The sequence below is a fragment of the Urocitellus parryii genome, chromosome 3 (genome assembly GCF_045843805.1).
Source record: "Urocitellus parryii isolate mUroPar1 chromosome 3, mUroPar1.hap1, whole genome shotgun sequence".
NCBI lineage: Eukaryota > Metazoa > Chordata > Mammalia > Rodentia > Sciuridae > Urocitellus > Urocitellus parryii.
In genome coordinates, this window is record NC_135533.1 from 80,217,182 (window position 1) to 80,236,325 (window position 19,144).

The 19,144-nt window shown below is 38.9% G+C and overlaps 1 protein-coding gene across 2 annotated transcripts in view; it reads left to right on the forward strand.

Moving 5' to 3' along the window:
- The window catches only part of Dnah11 (dynein axonemal heavy chain 11), a 305,466-nt gene that overhangs the window by 215,986 nt on the left and 70,336 nt on the right, over positions 1-19,144 (forward strand). For both annotated transcript variants that reach the window (XM_026408127.2, XM_026408145.2), the window contains exons 62-63: positions 5,788-5,922; positions 11,498-11,668. In XM_026408127.2, coding sequence (XP_026263912.2) covers positions 5,788-5,922; positions 11,498-11,668 — 306 coding nt within the window. The remainder of the gene's footprint in view (positions 1-5,787; positions 5,923-11,497; positions 11,669-19,144) is intronic.

Below are 19,144 nucleotides of genomic sequence, written 5' to 3' on the forward strand. Positions count from 1 at the left end.
AGATTGGCAGCAATAGTAGCTGATTTGGACATGTCCAGTGCAAACATGTTAACTTTACAAAAGTCATCCTCATTCATTGGTCAAAACTGTTGATTTTCTCTAGAAAAATGTTGCATCTACTGTTAGTAACTTTGGTAAATATTAGAAGCAATTTGATGTTCATAGGAAAAGTGCTGAGGATGCTCAAGACAACCATGAGTTAAATCCAAAGTTAAGACTTTCTGTGTTTGCTGAACTAGTCATTCTTTGGACGTAGCTACAACTAACTGGAAAGAACTATTCACACCATGTGTTTTCAGAACCCCAAAGAATAAGCAGAGGGTCACTTATCAGCCTCATAATTAAGTTTTCAAACAGAGAAAAGAAAAACAAAATAATAGTTGAATTAACTTTTTGAAGAAAAAATTTCCATACAGCCCTGCCCAAAGTGGAGATCAAGAGAGGAGTTACAAATGCAGCAGAATCTGGCTGCAATTCCCTCAAGGGTCCAAGGCCCTCCCAAGGCTATGTGACTGGTCAGGCTAAGGACAAGGTAACTTTGTACAGTTTTTCTGTTGGCATACAGTATGAAATAGAGATCTCAGCCCAAGTGAAATTATAGTTTTTGCTAGCTTTCATTTTCTGCAGCCTTTCATTTCTCCTCCTAAGCTTTCCTGTTTCCTAACCTGTGTCTCCTGCTGCCTTCTTACCTAGGACAGTGGGGGTATGTCTGATGGGAACAGCAGTACCGTCATGAAAACATGATAATACCAGGGTATTAGTCTCTGTGCAATTGTTCTTTTGAGTCTCTAGTTTTAGATTCAAGGACAGCCTCATATTGAAGGTTGCATGAAAAAAAAATTTTGCTAAGCTTTGTGGAAGAAAGGATATTGAGCTGGGGATATAGCTCAGTAGGTAGAGTGCTTGACTTGTATGCACAAGGTCGTGGATCCTAATCCCCTGTACCACAAAAAAAAAAAAAAAAGAAAGAAAAAAAAAGGAAAAGAAAAAGAAAGGTTATCGTGTGTCTTAAATGGAGCCTAAGAATGGCAATAAAGAAAATCTTAAACCAATCTCTTTAGGGTACTATTTCTCAAAGTTATTCCCTGGACCAGCAGTAGCATCAGTGTTTCACAGGAACTGCTTAAAAGTAGATTCCAGACCCAGCCTTGATCTACTGAGTCAGAAACTCTGGCAGTACAATCCCAGAATTCAGATTTTAACATGCCTTCCAGGTAGTTCTGTTGCTTGTTGTTTGAAAATCACTAATTTAGGGCATCTGGACAGCTAGAGTTCTTGAATTGAGGTCTTCCATCTTTGGTCCATTTATTTCTAGAAGCTTGAGGGTAGAGTCTGTCAAGAACTGGGAAAGGAACAGAATTTTACCCTCCTGGCAAGCTAACAAGGTTAGATACCACAATTTCACATATACTAACAGACAACATGGGACTTGTGAGTCAGAGAGGAAAGGATTTTATTACTCTGACAGCCAGCAGAGTGGACTTCATGTTTCCACCCACCTGTTACTTTTCCTTGCCTCCTGACTCCTGTGGGAGTAATGTTCTCATCTTTCCACAAAACTGTTTAGGGATAGGCTAATAGGTTTTTTTGTTTGCTTGTTTGTTTTTTACTTTTAACATATTAAAGAATAAAATCTACTCCTTGCTTGTAGGCCATTCAAAGACTGCCAGCAGGCTAGATCTGGTCTAGGGGCCATAATTTGCTGATCTTTGCTCTATACTAATATTGAAGACTATTTGGGATCTTGTGTTCTCTTACCTGCCCATTTTCCCTGGTTCTCCAAGGTCTGGCTTGGACTTTATTTCTCCATTAAGTTCCCCTAAATGATCACCAATTTCTCTGTTATTACATATAACTAGTGCATTAGAGCATGGCTTACCCAAACATACAGACTGTCATTTCCACACTAACCCTGAGTTTCTTTAGGTCTTTAGTTTTTTATGCCTGGTACCTGACACATGGGAGATACCAAAAAAAATTATTAGTTAAGTGAACAAACAGGTACCACACCTTATTTTACTTTTTTCCCTGCCTTTGGTACTGGGGATTGAACCGAAGGGTGCTTTACCACTGAACTACCCTCCCAGACCTTTTTATTTTTGAGACAGAGTCCCACTAAGTTGCTAAGGATCTCATTAGGTTGCTGAGGTTGTCCTTGGACTTGAAATCCTCTTCCTCAACCTTCCAAATCACTGGGATTATAGATATACACCACTGTGCCTGGGTCACAGCTTATATTTTAACTAAAACATTAATTTATTCTGCCTGAGAGACTCAATATTCGGTTCAGTAAATACACATTTTAAAACGGTGGACTGGGCAGTCCAGAGAGTAACTAAGGCTTCGTCCTCACTCTGGAAAATCTTATAGTGAATTTAATGAGTTGCTATTTCATTTGGTAAGTGCAGTCAAGAGAGATTGTATTGTCTACCACTGAAGTATGAAGAATAGAGTGGTCAATTCTTCACATGAGGATTGAGGGTGAGGGATACTCAGGAAGAATTTGGTGAAGCAGTTTTTGCCCCAAAATTGAATCTTGAAAGATGGATAAATTTGGACTGGAAGATGGGGGTAGAGCATCCATGAAGGGACTATGGAAGAGAGTCAGATGTTCTGTGGACAATGAGCAGCTTAGTGTGGCTAAAGAGTAGAGTGCGGGGGTTGGTGAGTAGGGGTCATTTTGGTGAAATGGGAGCAAGGGGTAAAATTACCCCAGAACTTGTGCAAGGGATGAGGTAAATAGGCATTGTATTGGTGAGGAGATACCTAGCTTTCTAATGCCTTTTAATGCCCCCACCCAAAATCCAATTATAGACAGTCATGAATACTAATGATATTTTCTTTTAACCAGGTTATGAACAAAGTTTAGGGCCCTAGAATAGATTAGCCCTCATCATGAATCTGCAGGTCAAAATAAAAACCAACACTGTCACTTGTGGAGAGACAATGAGGGTCTGTAGCTGGGGAACAGGAGGGATAAATGGACCGTTTTGGCTTTTGGAAAGGTCATTCCAGGACAAGGGGAAGAGACAGGAAGCAGGATGAAAGTGAATGAGGGAATCAGAGTGAAATGAGAGATGGGGAAGGAAAGGATTAGATCCATTTCCTAAGAGAGCACAGGAGGATGATCCCTGAAAGAGACGGGAGATTGTTAGGTGAGAGAGAGCCAAGAGAGAATGAGATTGCAGGAACAAGGGGGAGTGGAAATTCTAGGAGGAAGAGAGTCACCTCCCAGAACAGGTACCACAGGGTACCTGTGCACAGGCTCTGAAGCCACACAGAGGCTAAGTTCCAACTCAGTATTCCAGTACCTCCCAGCTGTGGGATGCTAAGTGACTAACTTCACCTTGTTGGCTCTGGTTTCCTCATCTGTAAAATGGGGAAATCCCTCATGGACTTATAGGACAAGTCAAGTGAGAGAACACAGGGCAAGTACTTAGAATAGTGTCTGGCATGTGCTGAAAGAGCATTAATTGTTGCTTATTAAAGGATACAGAATGAGCATCTCTAAAATACCTGAGACTGAAAGTATTTTGGATTTCTAATTTTTTTAATTTTATGATATTCATACATACATAATGGAATATCTTAGGGATGAGGCCAAGTTTAAACATGAAATTCATTTATATTTTACATACACCTTATTTATACACATAGGCTAAAAGTAATTTTATACATTTTTTTAAATTGCCTACCTTTTGACTGTGAGCTATCCCTTGAGGTCAGGTGGGCAGTTTCCCCTTTGGATTTCCATATTTGGGATGATCATCTGTGGGGTTTTAAATGGTTTTTTTCATTTTTTCCCACAATGATTAGCATATGGATGAAATAATAATAGTTTCACTGGTGGTTCTTACCAGATTTGTTGCAGTAAAATGGTAGAGAAGAACAAAAAAAAAATTGAAATAAAGGTCAGATTGAAATTGGTTAAAGAGATAATGGGTGGTAAGAAAAGACAAATAACAAGAGTAGGGATTTTTTTTTTCAGAGAAAAATTGGGGGGAGGGATAAAAGTGAAATTAAGACCCTCTCCAAAAAGGTTCTGAAAGCCTAATTTTATCTTAGAGTAACATCATCTAATGATTACCTATTTGCTTTGAGCTGTTGTGTGCAAAGCATGTACATTTTGTACACTTATTTTTATATTAAGTTGATTGATCTGTACCACCTGGATTTCCTTCAAATCTCTGAAGCAGAGCTAGTGAGTATAAGCTCAAGCTAACAACTGAACTTTCCCTCAAAGAAAGTAATAGACTTTCATGTTTCTGCTTGTTGTTTATCATAGCAAATTATTTCTGGTAAACTTTCCTCAGAGTTACATACCAAGGGCCGAATTTTACCCAAATATTTGTCATTAGTTGATCATGTTCCAGCCAAGTGAAGAGACAAACCAAATGCAAATTTGTGTTCCTTTTGGGGGGTTGGAGGAGTAGTACCAGAGATTGAACTCAGGAGCACTAGACCACTCAGCCATATCCCCAACCCTATTTTGTATTGTATTTAGAGACAGGATATCACTGAATTGCTTAGAGCCTTGCTTTTGCTGAGGCTGGCTTTGAGCTTGCCATCCTCCTGCCTCAGCCTCTTGAGCCATTGGGGTTATAGGCCTGTGCCACTGCGCCCAGCAGAATTTGTGTTCCTTTTAAAGAAAACTTCAGTGTTACTTCAATACACCAACCTGATTTTCACCACATGCTTACTGAATGTTCTGTGCCCTGTTTCATGTGCATTAATGTACTTAATCTCATAAAAGCTGTATGAGGTGTATATAAATAAATAGTAGTTTCATTTAACAAATAAGGAAATGTGAAACTCACAGAATGTGAATGGTGGGTTCAAAGTTCTGTGGATCATAGAGGCAAAGAGGGACTAGACTTGAGCCAATGCTGAATACTCCTAACCACCCACTATACTAAGCTTAATAGTGCTATTTTTCATAAAAATTAATGTATTCTAATGTGTGAGTTCATTCTTTTAAAATAACAGAGTCCTCTACACACAAGCCTTTCATCTTTCCTCATTCTCCAGAATGGTTTCATCTGCTCTCCTGTGCCCCTGGTGGAAAGTGGTCTTCCCCTAAATGTTGCCCCTCAAAATACGCATATCTTCCCAGTTTTTAAAAATTTTTATTTTTTAGTTGTAGATGGACACAATATACTTATTTCATTAATTTATTTTTAAGGGGTGCTAAGGATTGAACCCAGTGCTTCATGCCCACAAGGCAAGTGCTCTAACTCTGAGCTACAGCCCCAGCCCCCAGCCCCTCCCAGGTTTTTATAAGACAATGGATTACCTCTGAGTTGCAATCCCATGTTTCCAGAGTAGAAAATCTGATAGGATGAATCAGGTCAGGTCTGAAGGGGCTCAATAAGTCACATCCCTTTTCACTGCCTACATTATGAATCAAATGAGAAAAGAGTCAATAGGTTAAGAAACACAGATCACCCTGGACATTAACAAAGCTGGTACTGGAGAAGGAGGCTTACATAGGACAGCAGAGGGTGATGGTGTACCCATAATGCATGAGTCTTAAGAGCACATCACTTGCTTCAGTCTCTCTCTGTACTCTGCTGAGTGGAGAAGGAAGGTGAGATGATCACATGGTGACCTGATAGTCTGTGGAGGCTCTGACATACTATCATGACTGTATCCTCCTCCTCCTTTTCCTCCCCTAAAATATGTATGGTCAAAGAGCAAAGGAGAAAAAGCAGTTTGTTCAAGATAACAGATAATGACTATTTCTGTTTTAACTAATAATGACTCAAGTTAACTTTGATTCTTATTCAGGATCTGGATCAAAATCTGAGCAAACTCACGGCTTCATTTGAAAAAGCAATAGCAGAGAAAGTCCGATGTCAAGAAGAGGTGAACCAAACCAACAAAACCATTGAACTAGCCAACAGACTTGTCAAGGAACTTGAGGCAAGATAACTTGTTCTTCTAAACTTTTCACTAAACATTCAGTTCAGCTTCTTTGGGTTGTATTATTTACTCACCTTCAGTTATGACTAAGAGGAGAGTGAATCAACAATAAATGGGAATAGGTAGTCACCACTCACACAGTGGGTCAAAATGGCCAGAAGGAAGTGACCAATCCTTTGTTTTATAGAAAATAAAACATCAGTTACAATGTTGTTGTTTTTTTAACATAGTCAGTAAATTCAGTGACTTCAGCATAGTTTTCAACAAAAGCAGGAAGAAGATATGCTTTTGTCAGAATGTAGTTGTTTTGTATCCCTTGTAAAACAGTAAAGTACACCAGCTATATAGGTAGGTATCTACTTATTTTTTTTTCCTCTCCTTTCTTTTTAAGGACATTATGAAGTCCTTTAAAAACAAAAACAAAAAAAGCCTGTCATAACATGTCATAAAACTCAGGACAACTAATAGGTAACTGTGATACAGAACTGTTGATCCTTTTAATATACATTTGCATTAAATTCTACCAGCAGACCATGACTTTTAAGCCAAATCTGATTGATTTATGTTTTTGTTACTGCATCTTTTTATAAGTGACTGACGTGCTAATATTAAGAGTAATTCCATAAGACAAAGATTTTAAGTAATTCTCAATTTTTTTCCTGTATGAACATATGGTCTTTGACATAAATAAGTCACAAAAATTAAGATTTCACTTGCTTTATCATGTGGTGTTAAACAATTCGGTCAAGTCTCTGAGCCTCTTCAACTTTGTTTTCTTTTCCATAAAATGGGAATGTGGATAATACCTATCACAAAGTTACGATGAATCTTGAAAGAGATAATGCCTATTCAAGTGTTTTCTGTCAGAAAGATAAATAACCCAAAAAAGAGATGGTCAAAGGATTGAGTAGACATTTCTCATCAGATTACATACAGGTGGCCTGTAAGAATATGAAAAAATGTTCAGCTTCATTTGCATTTCCTACTGCAGAATTACAAGGTGACCACATTCATATCTTCTGTGATGATAATAAAAAAAATCTTCGGCAGTATCAAGTATTGTTGGGGAGATAGAGAAAGTAAAACTACATACATTGCTAGTTGGAATGTAAGATGGCTCAGCCTCTGGAAAAGCTTGGTAGTTCCTCAAAATATTAAATATGAGGTAACTATTTGATTCAGTAATGCTATACGTATCCAAAAGATTCATATCCAAAAGAAATGAAAGCAAATGCCCACACCAAAACTCTACTGTCATTGCTCATTGCAGCATTATTTGCAAGACCCCAAAGTAGAAACAATCCAAATATCATCTGATGAGTGGATAAATAAAATATGGTTTATTCATACAGTAGATATTATACAGGTATAAAAAGAAATGAGTATTGATACATGCTACAACATTGATGACCCTTGGAAACAACATACTAAGTGAAAGAAGTAAGACTCAAAAGGCTACATATTGCATGATTTCACGTGTACAAAATGCTCCAAATAGGCAAATCTATAGATGTATAAACTACACTAGTGGTTAGAGGGGCTTGAGAAACAGGTGGAGTTCAGGGAGTGACTGCTCATAGACAAACAATTTTTCTTTGCGGTGAGGAAAATACTTTAAAATTAGATCATGGAGATGATTGCCCAAATCTCTAAATATACTAAAAACTACTTAGTTGCATATTTTAAAGGGTGATTTGCCTGGTGTAAGAATCATATCTCAGTAAATGTATTATTTTAAAGCATAAAGTATATAACTGCACTATTAGCATATAAAAAGTGTACAACTGAAAAAGTATATCATGAAGTATCTAACAAATAAGTTTATAACTATATTATTAGAACTACATTTAGCTGATAAGTATATAACTGCACTCTTAGAAATGTGTTTCCATAGTGATGATAGAAAACTTGATTTACAGTGGCTTAAGCAAATAGAAGTTTATTGCCCAAAATGCTAGGGGTAGACCATCATATCATTGTTGATTTAGGTGATTAATGGTCAAATACCAACCTCTCCTGCTGTACCTGCTTAGCATGTGGACATTTACCTCATGCATTTTGCCTCATGGTCCCAAGATGCCTGCTACACCTTCAGATTTCTCAGGAGGAGGAGGAGGGAAGTCTCCATCAGCTGGGTTTTCCTCTTTTGATTAAAATTTAAAAAGAAGAAAACCCTGAAGTTTTCATAGAGACCTCGCTAACAGACTCCCACTGAGGTTTCTTTAGCCAGAACCAGATGCACAGTTCCTAACTGCAGAAAGGCCTGGGAATGTTGGGTAATGATTGCTTCAGTCAATCACAGTCCTTCTCTTGAGGCTGGATTCATTACCACCCAATTCAGAACGATGGTTCTCTTAGCAAGCGAGGAGAGAAAAATGTGTGTTGGGATAGTTGAGCTGGTGATAGCCTACTTTCTCATATATTTAGGATTTTAAAAATCTAATTTAAATTTGCCACAAATTTAACCTTCTCTCCCCAACGTTCTGAAACTGGTAGTTCTTGGTATATAAAACCTAGTTAATTCTGTAAAATGTATTATTTATTCCATCTCAATAACTACAGGTCTTTTATTCCAAGTTTTCTAGCCAAAAGCTTTTGAATTGCCCTTAGCTTTTTGCCCTTTATGACAAGCCACAGGGAATTCATTGGCATATCTTACTGGCCCTGCCTTGGAAGTCCATTCAGAATCTTGCCACCTCTCACTCCCTCCATACCCAGTGCTGGTCCACACCACCAGCATCCCACCCCCTAGTACCTCTGTGGCCTCCACCATTACCCCCTAATGTGCATTCCTCTCATTGCAGCTGAGCAATACCTTGAAAGGTCCATTCATGTCACCATGTTGCTCAGAACTCCCCAATAACTAACCACTTCACTCAGAACAATCCACAGGCTTTAAACACCCTGGGAGGCCATATGTGATCTGGCTGCTGGGGGCCTCTGTCATCCGCTCTGCTCCTTTCCCTCTTGCTGCTGCTCCTCTGGTCTTCTCACTCCTCCTCACACAGTTGCTGCCCTGTCTGTGGCCTTTGGCTTTTTCCTCCACACAGCTTCCCCTTTCCCAGATGTCACGTCGCTGACTCCCCACTTCTTCAGTCTCTGCCAAAAGTTACACTTATCACGTGGTCTCCTCAGACCTCCCTAAACAGAGCACCCACCCTGCAACCTCTGTGCGCGCACACACACACACTCTGCTCTGCTGCCCTCTTACACTTACTCAGCATTACATCTCTGTACCATGGATCATCGTATGACAATTACAGATGTACATATACACACACACTTATTAACCCTCTTCCCCCATTAATATGTAAGCACTCAAGAACAAGAGCATCATATGTTTTGTGAGTCACTTGATCCCAGGCACAGAGATTAGTCCCCAGCATGTCACAGGCATCAAGAGTTATTTGCTGAAAGAATGAGTGGATGCATTTTGGAAATCTCTTGTGTTTTTTTTTGTTTTGTTTTTTGTTTTTAATAATGGAGCCCTTTGAAGACACATTCTTTAAGTCAGTTGAGAAATTTTACTCCTCCTAATAGGAATTACTACTCTCATTTAATTTGGTAAGATTTAAACCCTTGAAAGTATTTACCATCTGTGAGGTACCTGAGAAAAAGAAGTACGTAGACTGTTTCTGAAGTGGTTATGGAGTACCTGCATTTTATCAAGGCAAAAGCAGGCTTTCCCCTTTGTCTCTCCCACATGGCCATATTTCCAAAGGCTTTGCTTTCTTGTGATGATTTAGACAATGATGGGGGAAAAAGCTTGTGTGTTGTTAACTAGGAAAAAAATATATTTTTGAAGGATTAATTGAAGATGTCAGATCTTTTCCTTTGAGGATAAATTCTTTCTGACTAGAACAGGAGACAGTTAACTTCTGAAAAACATCAAGACTGATGATTTTGTCTATATAGCATTGACCTGGAAGCTCAACCATTCAGACTAATAAATCAGGCAATTTATATTTAATCATTAACTAACTCCTGAGCTGAACAGCTGTTCAAAATTAGAAATGGGTCACCCCGGCCAGGACGACATTACGGGCAATCTATAATGCATTAGAATAAAATTACAGTGATTTTTAACTGTCTAGAAATTTATTACAGGACATGTTCCAACTCTTAAACCCTTGTTAGCCAGTGTCAGTAATGATTTATGTTGTGTGGGTGGTATAGTGAAATTATCGACGATTTCAATAGCCAATAAGTCTATGTTTAGTAAATCTTCAAATTTCAAAGCTGTTGTGGAGAATGAGGTGGGTGCACTTTATTGTTTATCATTTACAAACCAAAGACAACAAAGATGGAGGGTAGGCAAATGAGAGATTTCTCTGGAAAATTAATGGGCATGTTGTCTGTGGTGGAAAAAGTGATAAATTCTAGAAAGAGGACCAGAAAGCTGGAGTTCCTCAGCATTTAATTATACAGCAAACTTGGGGTGATCTCTATCAAGGAAAGCAAGGTGACACCTTAAAACAGCTTCGATACCCATTTCACATTCTGATCTCATGACCGCAGCATCCTAGGTATCAGGATGTCTTTCAGGAAACTGCCATTTCAATCTGTTCTGACGTACATCATTTTGGGGTTCTGTGGACTTTCCTCTTTCACGAGAAAAGCACAATCCTTCAAGTTCCTGTTTTGCTTATACTGGCAAATTGCTGATTTTTTTTCAGATTCCATTAATTTCCGTGTTGCTAGAATATTATACTAATTTTTAGCACGCCTTGATATAAAGTGAATTAGTGAACTATCCTGCAGTTCAGGCGATCCATACACATTTATTTCAGTTTTATTCAAATCCAATATTAAGGGCTCCACATACTTAACCTGTAAATCAGATCTTAAATGACCAACCCTCTAGATATAAGGACTTCAGAATTCTTTGAGGGTACTGTCTTCAAGGTTAGTGAAGTCCTGATTTCCGTCTTTTTACATAGGTCATAGTTTCCTCCACTGATTTAATGATTATATTAGAAAAATAACCTTTAGTAACTACTGGCATAATTCTTTAATAGAATTTGAGATAGATGGCTATTTAAGCTTCATGTTTTAATTAGTTAACATGAATGATATTTGTCATTTTCTTTGTCTGTAATCAGTCCACTGAGCTTGTTTGTTAATGGGGAAAGGATACATCTAGTTCCGTGTAGTGTTATTGCTGAAAAGTGCAAAGAATGGAGAACAGCTACACCGACATCCACAATCCTAACATCACTCATTCTTAGCCATTGCCTTTGGCCCTCTATGCTCAAAGAGAGAAGTAACTGTCTTCCTGTCAAGAAGAACCCCAATCATGATTAAAGAGCAGGGCATCCAACTCTTGCTAAAGGAGCTATAAAACAACTAATGTCACATGGTACTAAAGTCAACTGAAGAGAATAGAACTATTTGATAATGATGGGCTTAAAGCACATGACAGCTTCTGCAATCATGCTAACTGTTTACGTTCTGCTCCTTCCGGAGATGGTATAGAGTGCGGTAGTCTTAAACTGTGCTATAAGATAACTGCATTAAGTATTTGTTGAGTTGATGCTCTCACTGCAATTACATGTGAATGATTTTTATTGTTCAGTCAGAGAAGATTCGCTGGGGTCAGAATATTAAGTCCTTTGAAGCTCAAGAGAAGACGCTGTGTGGAGACGTCCTCCTTACAGCAGCATTTGTGTCTTACGTTGGGCCCTTCACCAAACAGTATCGTCAGGAACTGGTGCACTGCAAGTGGGTTCCATTTCTTCAACAGAAGGTGAGTTGAGCTCTTTGTCTTGTCACCCTGCGGAAGCATCATATGGAAATTCAAGTAGTAAGAAAAAAATATATATGCTAGGAACTTTTGTTACCCCTCTTATGGTAACTGACAGAGTTCTCCTGTGAAGATGTGCCTGGTATGTTGCACAGCTTCTGTTTTTAACAGTGATTTTCACAGATAGGAGAAAAGTAATTATACAGAGTTATGGTTAGAAAAGTACATTTAACAAGAATGATAGAAATCGAATTTGGATTATATTACTGAATGGCACAAAATTTTAATTTCTTACTGATATGGGTTATTTGTTAAGGATTTGCTTTTATTATAACTATTATACTGAACTGATTAATGGGATTCGTTGTGATATTTTCCTATGTACATGCATACATCACCCTTCTAACCCGCTCCTTCTTTGCCTCAGCACCCTTTCCAGTCCCTATGCAATAGTAATCTCTTTTCTACTTTCATCTCTTGTTTTGGGAGAGCTTTTGTTGTTTAGTTTCTACACGACGGAGGCCATGAGATATCTGTCTGTGTTTGGCTTATTTTGCTTAACATGTTGCTCTCGAGTTTCATCCATTTGCCTGCAAATGACAGGATTTCATTATTCTTTATAGCTGAATAGTACTCCATTTTATGTATGTATGTATATATATATGTATCTATATATATATATATATATATATATATCATATTTTCTTCATCCTTTCATGTACTGATGAGCATATAACTGACTCCATATCTTGGCTATTGTGAATAGTGCTGCAATAAGCATGGGTATGCAGGTGTCTGTCTTGTATGTTGACTTCATTTCCTTCTAACATATACCTAAGAGTGGGATAACTGAAAGATCTTACAGTAGTTACATTTCTAGTTTTTTGAGGAACCCCCATACTATTTTCCATAGTGTCCATATTAATTTACATTCCACCACCAGGATATAAGGGTTCTTTTACTCCACATCCTCTCCAATATTTGTCATTGTTGGTGTCGTTTATAGTAGCTATTCTAACTGGGGTGAGATGGGATCTCAATAGTTTTGATTTGCATTTCTCTGGATAATGATACTGAGCATTTTAAAAAATATTTCTTGGCCGTTTGTATATCTTTTAAGAAGCATCTATTCAGATCTTTTGTCCATTTTTAAAATGGATTGCTTGTTATGGTTTTTTGTTTGTTTGTTATTTATTCCTTTAAAAATTCTGGGTATATAACCCTCTGTCAAATGATTAGCCAACAAATGTTTTCTCCAATTCTGTAGTTGATATCTTCAGCTCTGTTGATTGTTTCCCTGGCTCTGCAGAATCTTTTTAGTTTGATCTTATCCATTTTGTCAATTTTTACTTTTTTCTCCTGAACTTTGAGTCCTATCCAGAAAATCATTGCTTGTACCACTATCTTGAACTATTTCCCCTTAAATTTTCTGTGGTGGTTTCAGAGTTTCAGGTGTTACATTAAGGTCTTTGATCCATTTCAAGTTGATTTTTGCAGTGTCAGAAAATGAGTTCAGTTTCAATCTTCTGCATGTAGCCACGTGCAGTTCATTCTCTTTCTCTCTCCAGTTCATTCCCTCTCTCTCCATATCCACCCCCTCTCTAGCTAAAGGTTTCTCAGTCTTTTCAAAGAACCAACTGTTTCATTCATCCTTTATAATTGTTCTTTGATACTCTTCTATTTCTCTTCTGATCTTTATCATTTCTTTCCTTCTATTAATTCGGGGTTTGGTTTGTTCTTTTTAAGACATTGAGATATGATACCATTAGGTTGTTTATTTGATCACTCTATTTTTTTTTTGAGATAGTCACTCATTTCCCCAATCTTCTCTCTTAGTACTGGTTTTATTGAATCCTACAAATGTGTCCTGAGGTATAGGTTTATTTTGCAATAGAATTTATTTCCAGGAGGACCACTATGTAATCTCTCAGTAGCTTCTTTGGCTACAATTAGCAAGTTTAGGCATAGTGCACACCATGTTAGAGAGACCCATTATCTCTCTGGGTCATACAGGAGTGAGGACACTATAGCAGTTCAAACAAATGTGGTATTGACAGCAAAATGTACAAGTTGAATATTGTGTGGCCACTTCTCCAGGGAGAGTAGCCCCTAAAAATTGATGGGGATTTCGTTACATACAGCTGATACCAGCTCTAATAATTGAATGACTCTCTGGTATTGGCTTTTGCAGTGTTGGTGAGGTACCTAAGCACTTTCTGTCTGATTAGACATTTGTGTGGGTCCAGGTGCTTTTCAGAGAGAGTTGGAGAAGGATTCACAGCACCACTTTATGGCACTCACACAGTCTTGTCAACAGTGTGTGATCAGGCAAGTGTGGGGGCCAATGCAGGGGACACATGTAGGTGAGAGGTAGGAAAAGTTAGGTCATTCATACCTGTTGCCACTATGGGTGTGACTGTCCAGGAGCAGGACCTCAGCCCCCCACCCATAGCTACGCTCACCTGGGGACAGGACATAGCCCATGGGCTTTTCTCTGCCTACCCTATTCTTTTCATTGTAGCACCCACCAGGATTGAGCTTCACTGAATCACAGCGGGATCCCAGCATGATTCCTGTCAGCCGAGATCCTGTAGGCGCACGGGAGACTAGAACTGGGCCCCTCCTATGCAAAGTTTCTCTGACCTTAGGTTAATGTGTCTTATGGGGACAAGGCTACAGCTAATGTTGTGTCTTAGTGCTCAAAACTGTCCCCACAGTCCTCTGCGGGAGGAGGAGCAGCGGGACCCAGTTCTTTCTCTGCCTTGTTAGTGACAAACACCCACACACAGCCCTGGGAGAGGAGTGGCAGGAACCATGTGGGCAACCGTGCTTAGTCCTGGTACCCATGCAAAACCACACGTGACTGGCCATGCCCCAGGTTTCAGAGGGCAGGCTCCCAGATCCCCTGGTTCCTGGGAATGGCACCCTCCACTCTCTTCCACATCACAACACCTGTTCCCCACACTCAGCAGGTTTGCATCACAGTTATTATACCAAGCCAAAACTGGATTGTGAGACAATCACCCCTGAGGCATCACAGTAGAATGCCCCCACGATGGGAATATGCAAGGGTTTCTGACCCTTAAAGCTGTCCAAACTCAAAGATAGCTCCTGGCTACATCACCCAGAAGGGTCACTAGGAAATGAAGTAAATTCTTTTTCCCCCAAAGCCAGACTACTGTGAAGATTTCTGTCTTCGTATCTATTTAGGCTATAAACTAACAAGGGCCCTAAAACTTTCCAACTGTGAGGATTGCCAGCCTCTGCCTGATAGCAGAGGAACACCCCCCTCCCTAGCGATGGAGGTAGGACAGCAGTTTCTGGAATATTTTTTCTCTTATTATGCTGCTGTCCCAGGTCTCTCAATTCTACAAGGTTTACATTTCTCTTCCTTTAAATCTCAGTCTTCTGTCATCGTCACTCGCCTCACTATGCAGTTGTACATCTGTTGCCTTGATTCTTTGTGTAAGAGCAAGTGAGTGTTGGGTGCCTCTGTTCAGCCGTCTTGCCTTTCTCCCTCCCTTGAGGATTGTTCAAGACTGCTTTCAGATTACAATTTTAGCATTTCGTACACAGACATAAAAATAATTTACTCTTATCGAGTGTTTTCTCTTATATACAGAAGCTAAAGCAAAGTAAGGGGGGAAAGGGGCAGGGATCAGATATCATAAGGTTAGAGGAATAGAAGACGACTGAGGGGAGGCAAGAGGGATGAGAAAGGGAAGGAAATGAATTCCTATGACAAAATTATGCTATGTGCATGTATAAACATACCACAGTGAATTCCACCTCTATGTATATCCTCAAAGCTCCAATTAAAAACAAGCTAGGCACAGTGGCACATGCTTGTAATCTCGGTAGATTGGCAGGCTGAGGCAAAATGATCTCAAGTTCAAAGACAGCCTCAGCAACTTAGTGAGGCCCCAAGTAACTTAGTGAGACTCTTGTCTCAAAAAATAAAAGAAGGGCTGGGGATGTGCTTCAGTGGTTAACCCCTGCTTGGTTCAATCCCTGGTACAATCAATCAATCAATCAATCAATCAATAGATGTATAAATAAATAAATCGATGTATAAATAAATAATTTACCCTAAGTTTGAAAACTCAAGCCTACAAGCAAAGTGAAATCACAGATTTGTAATATTTGAAATCATCTCATTTAAGATACTCCTTTTATAAATGAGAAAACTGAGACACGGGAAGTTTAATTAACTTGACTCCAGTCATAGAGAACGAGAAATTAGACTTCATGACTTTCAAATCCCTGTTTTCTGTATAATAGTGTCATCTCAATTGATTAAATGGGTTCTTAGGGTACTTATCCAGCTGTTTCTGGTGTACATTTAAAAATAACCTAATTCACTCTGTATATTACTGTTCCACATCAGTGATTATGCCTCAGTGTTCACACTAGCTGTTTTCATAATATAAGTACACACCGGTGGAATGTTTGCAATTTAAATAAAATCCAGTGTTTTAGGAAAGCTCATTACTAAAGGCATCCCATAATTAATCATTTTCATAGAAAAATACTATTGTGACTAATGCATTTCCTGTACATGTAGGTTAACATTGTTTTTATATTGAAGATTTCTAAAAAGAGATTGCTTTTTTTTTTCCCTTTAAGTTTAAGGTTGCTACCACACCATAAATGGGCATTCTGCAGATTTTGCCCAGTTCTTGGTACATTGTAAGTTTCAAAACTGTCAGTTTTCTATTCCTTCTTTTTTTCTAGTCTCACCTTCTCTAAGCTTGAGTTCTTTGGTATTTGCTCAGGTCACCCTTGTGACCATTTCAAATTAACAGTGGTTCTCTCTGCATTAACAGTCTCTAATAAATTATTCTCTTGCTTTTCAAAATTATTAGGAAAATTCACTTGGGACATGGAAACAATTGAATATCACGCTGTCTTTTTACTGCTCTATTGCTTACTTTGGGGCATGTATTGTCAGTATGAAATGATGAATGCTACCAGTCTATTTACATTGTCTATGCTAGAAATTTGCTTCCAAATTTAGCTTTAAAATTCTCTTTAATTGTTGGTAAAAACCTCTATTACTATAAGTGTTTCTGGAAGGTTTCATATTAATTGATTTGTATTTTCTCATTTACTTAAAATTCCAAATATGGGATTCCGTGAAAACAAAATTTTGCTCTGAAGAGATTATAAAAATAAAAACAACGAAATGGATTGACTTATCCAAATTATCAAAACATTTTAAACATGCAAACAAAGCAAAATTATGATTTTTAGATGGTATATTCACTTTAGCTGTGACAGGCTTGTATTTTACTGTGACTTCACAATTCCCCCTGGAGCCCCTTGTCAGTTTTCAGTCATCACAGTGCTCCCTCTTTTCCCTGGAGTACCAATGCACCATGCAGACTGAGACCCCAAAAATGTGCCCACTCTGAGCATAACTAAACCAAGTGAAGAAAACTACTCCAAATTATATAAATGACATTTCTTTAGAAGAGATAGTTCTAAGACACCTGGAAGAGTCAGGCACAGTGGCACATGCCTGTAATCCCAGCTGTTCAGGAGCCTGAGGTAGGGGGATCACAAGTTCAAGACCAGTTCAGGAGGAAGAGGTAGGGAGATCACAAGCTCAAGACCAGTCTAGACAGCTTAGCAGGACCCTGTGTCAAAGTGAGAAGGGCTGGGAATGTAGCTCAGTGGTAGAGTGCTTGCCCAGCATTTATGAGGCCCAGGGTTCAATCCTCAGTACTCAAAAAAATGAACAAAAGAAAGACTTCTGAAAGAACGTGCTGCGTAAAACATAAGAAATGTGTACCTTCATGGAATCAAGTTGCCATTTCTGAGCTGCTTATCTTCTACTTCTAGATCAGTGGCAGTAAAATAAGACAATCTTATTGTATGAAAGTGTATGGGGGGCAGGGCCATAGGAGCTAAAATTATTTATTAATGTTAATATTTAAAATTAATTTTCCCTGGTTATATCCCCCAAAGAGGCAAATCATCGTCTTCTCAGCATGTAGGACAATTTCTAGAATTGTACTTGCCTGTAGGTAACCGTCTCCTTTCTGTCTTTGGCTTGTCAGTTCGGCTTGGGTCTCTAAGGGATTCTAATAGTTTGCAAAATGCCATCGTCACTTGCTACTTGGCTTTTGTGTGATTTATAAATCTGTAAACCAAGCATGACATTTATTGATGACTTCTTGACATATTTAAGGTAACCTTGGAAGGAACTATTTATAAAAGAAGAGTCAATTCTCCTTACCACATCCTCAGAAATACATACATTCAGTATACAGTACTATTTCTATATTAATAATATTCTAAGTATATCAGTTATACCTATATTGTAACAATTTAAAATATTTCAATGAAAAATATTTCCATACCAATACTACAAAAGAAAATGTCTTAATTTTTTTTCTAAAACTTTATCACAGTAGTTACAATATTTATGATATTCCTTAAATGTGAGTCACTTCCTTTTATACTGGAATGGGCTTTATTTCCCCTAGTAGACTGAAATGACCAAAAAAAACAAACAAAAAAAAAGAGGTGCTGGCTATGGTATGTTCTGTGATTTCCTGCACTCTCTTTTGCATAGAGTAGATACTAAAGCAATCCAAGCTATTGACTTTGGGTACAAGCTCCATAGGTGCCCACCTCTGCTACTCCTTTTATCTTCAGAAGCCAAAGTTATTCAAAGCTACCTATTGTTTTAAGTTGAATTAAGTAGAGATGTGAGAGACCAACCTTACACATTACTGAGTCACACTCTCCAGCTAGGTGCTGAGGCGCTCAGTCACAGAAATGTGACAGAGCTTTCCCCACCCTTCTTGGGTTCTAGGGTCGGTGTCTCGTGCATGGGTGTGTCTTGCTACAGCCCCATGGGTGGAGCTATGCTCACCTGTTCCTTTGTAATATAACTCCTTGCCCTGTTTAGGATAGAATCTTCCATGGAAGTGCCTTGTGTGTATCCCCTTCTCTTACTGTGCCCTTGGGTGTGGCCTACCCAGGTGTCAGTCAACCTGCTGACAGTGGACATCATGAAGATAGACTCAGCCCCCTGAAACCTGACCCCTTGCCTCATTTTAATAGCTTCTCCCCAATAAAAGGGGTCAGCACGTGCTCTCTCTCTCTCTCTCTCTCTCTCTCTCTCTCTCTCTCTCTCTCTCTCTCTCCCTCCCTCCCTCCCTCCCTCCCTCCCTCCCTCCCCCTCCCTCCCTCCCTCCCTGCAAACCCTTAAGGTCAGAGGAGCCATCCCAGCGACCCCAAACAAAAAGGTATTTGTGTCTCTTGTGTGATTATTTTGCACAGCCCAGTTTGCCCAGTTTTCCTGGAGTGACCCCCTGAGCCTTTTAGTTGCGAAAACAGAAACCTGGCATAGAGGGTTGAAATAAAAACCATGTGTCTATTGCTAATGGGAGGATGCTTATTCTAAAAGAAGCTAAATTGTTTGTGTCTTTAAGGAAATTACATATAGGCCAGACAGCAAGACTTATT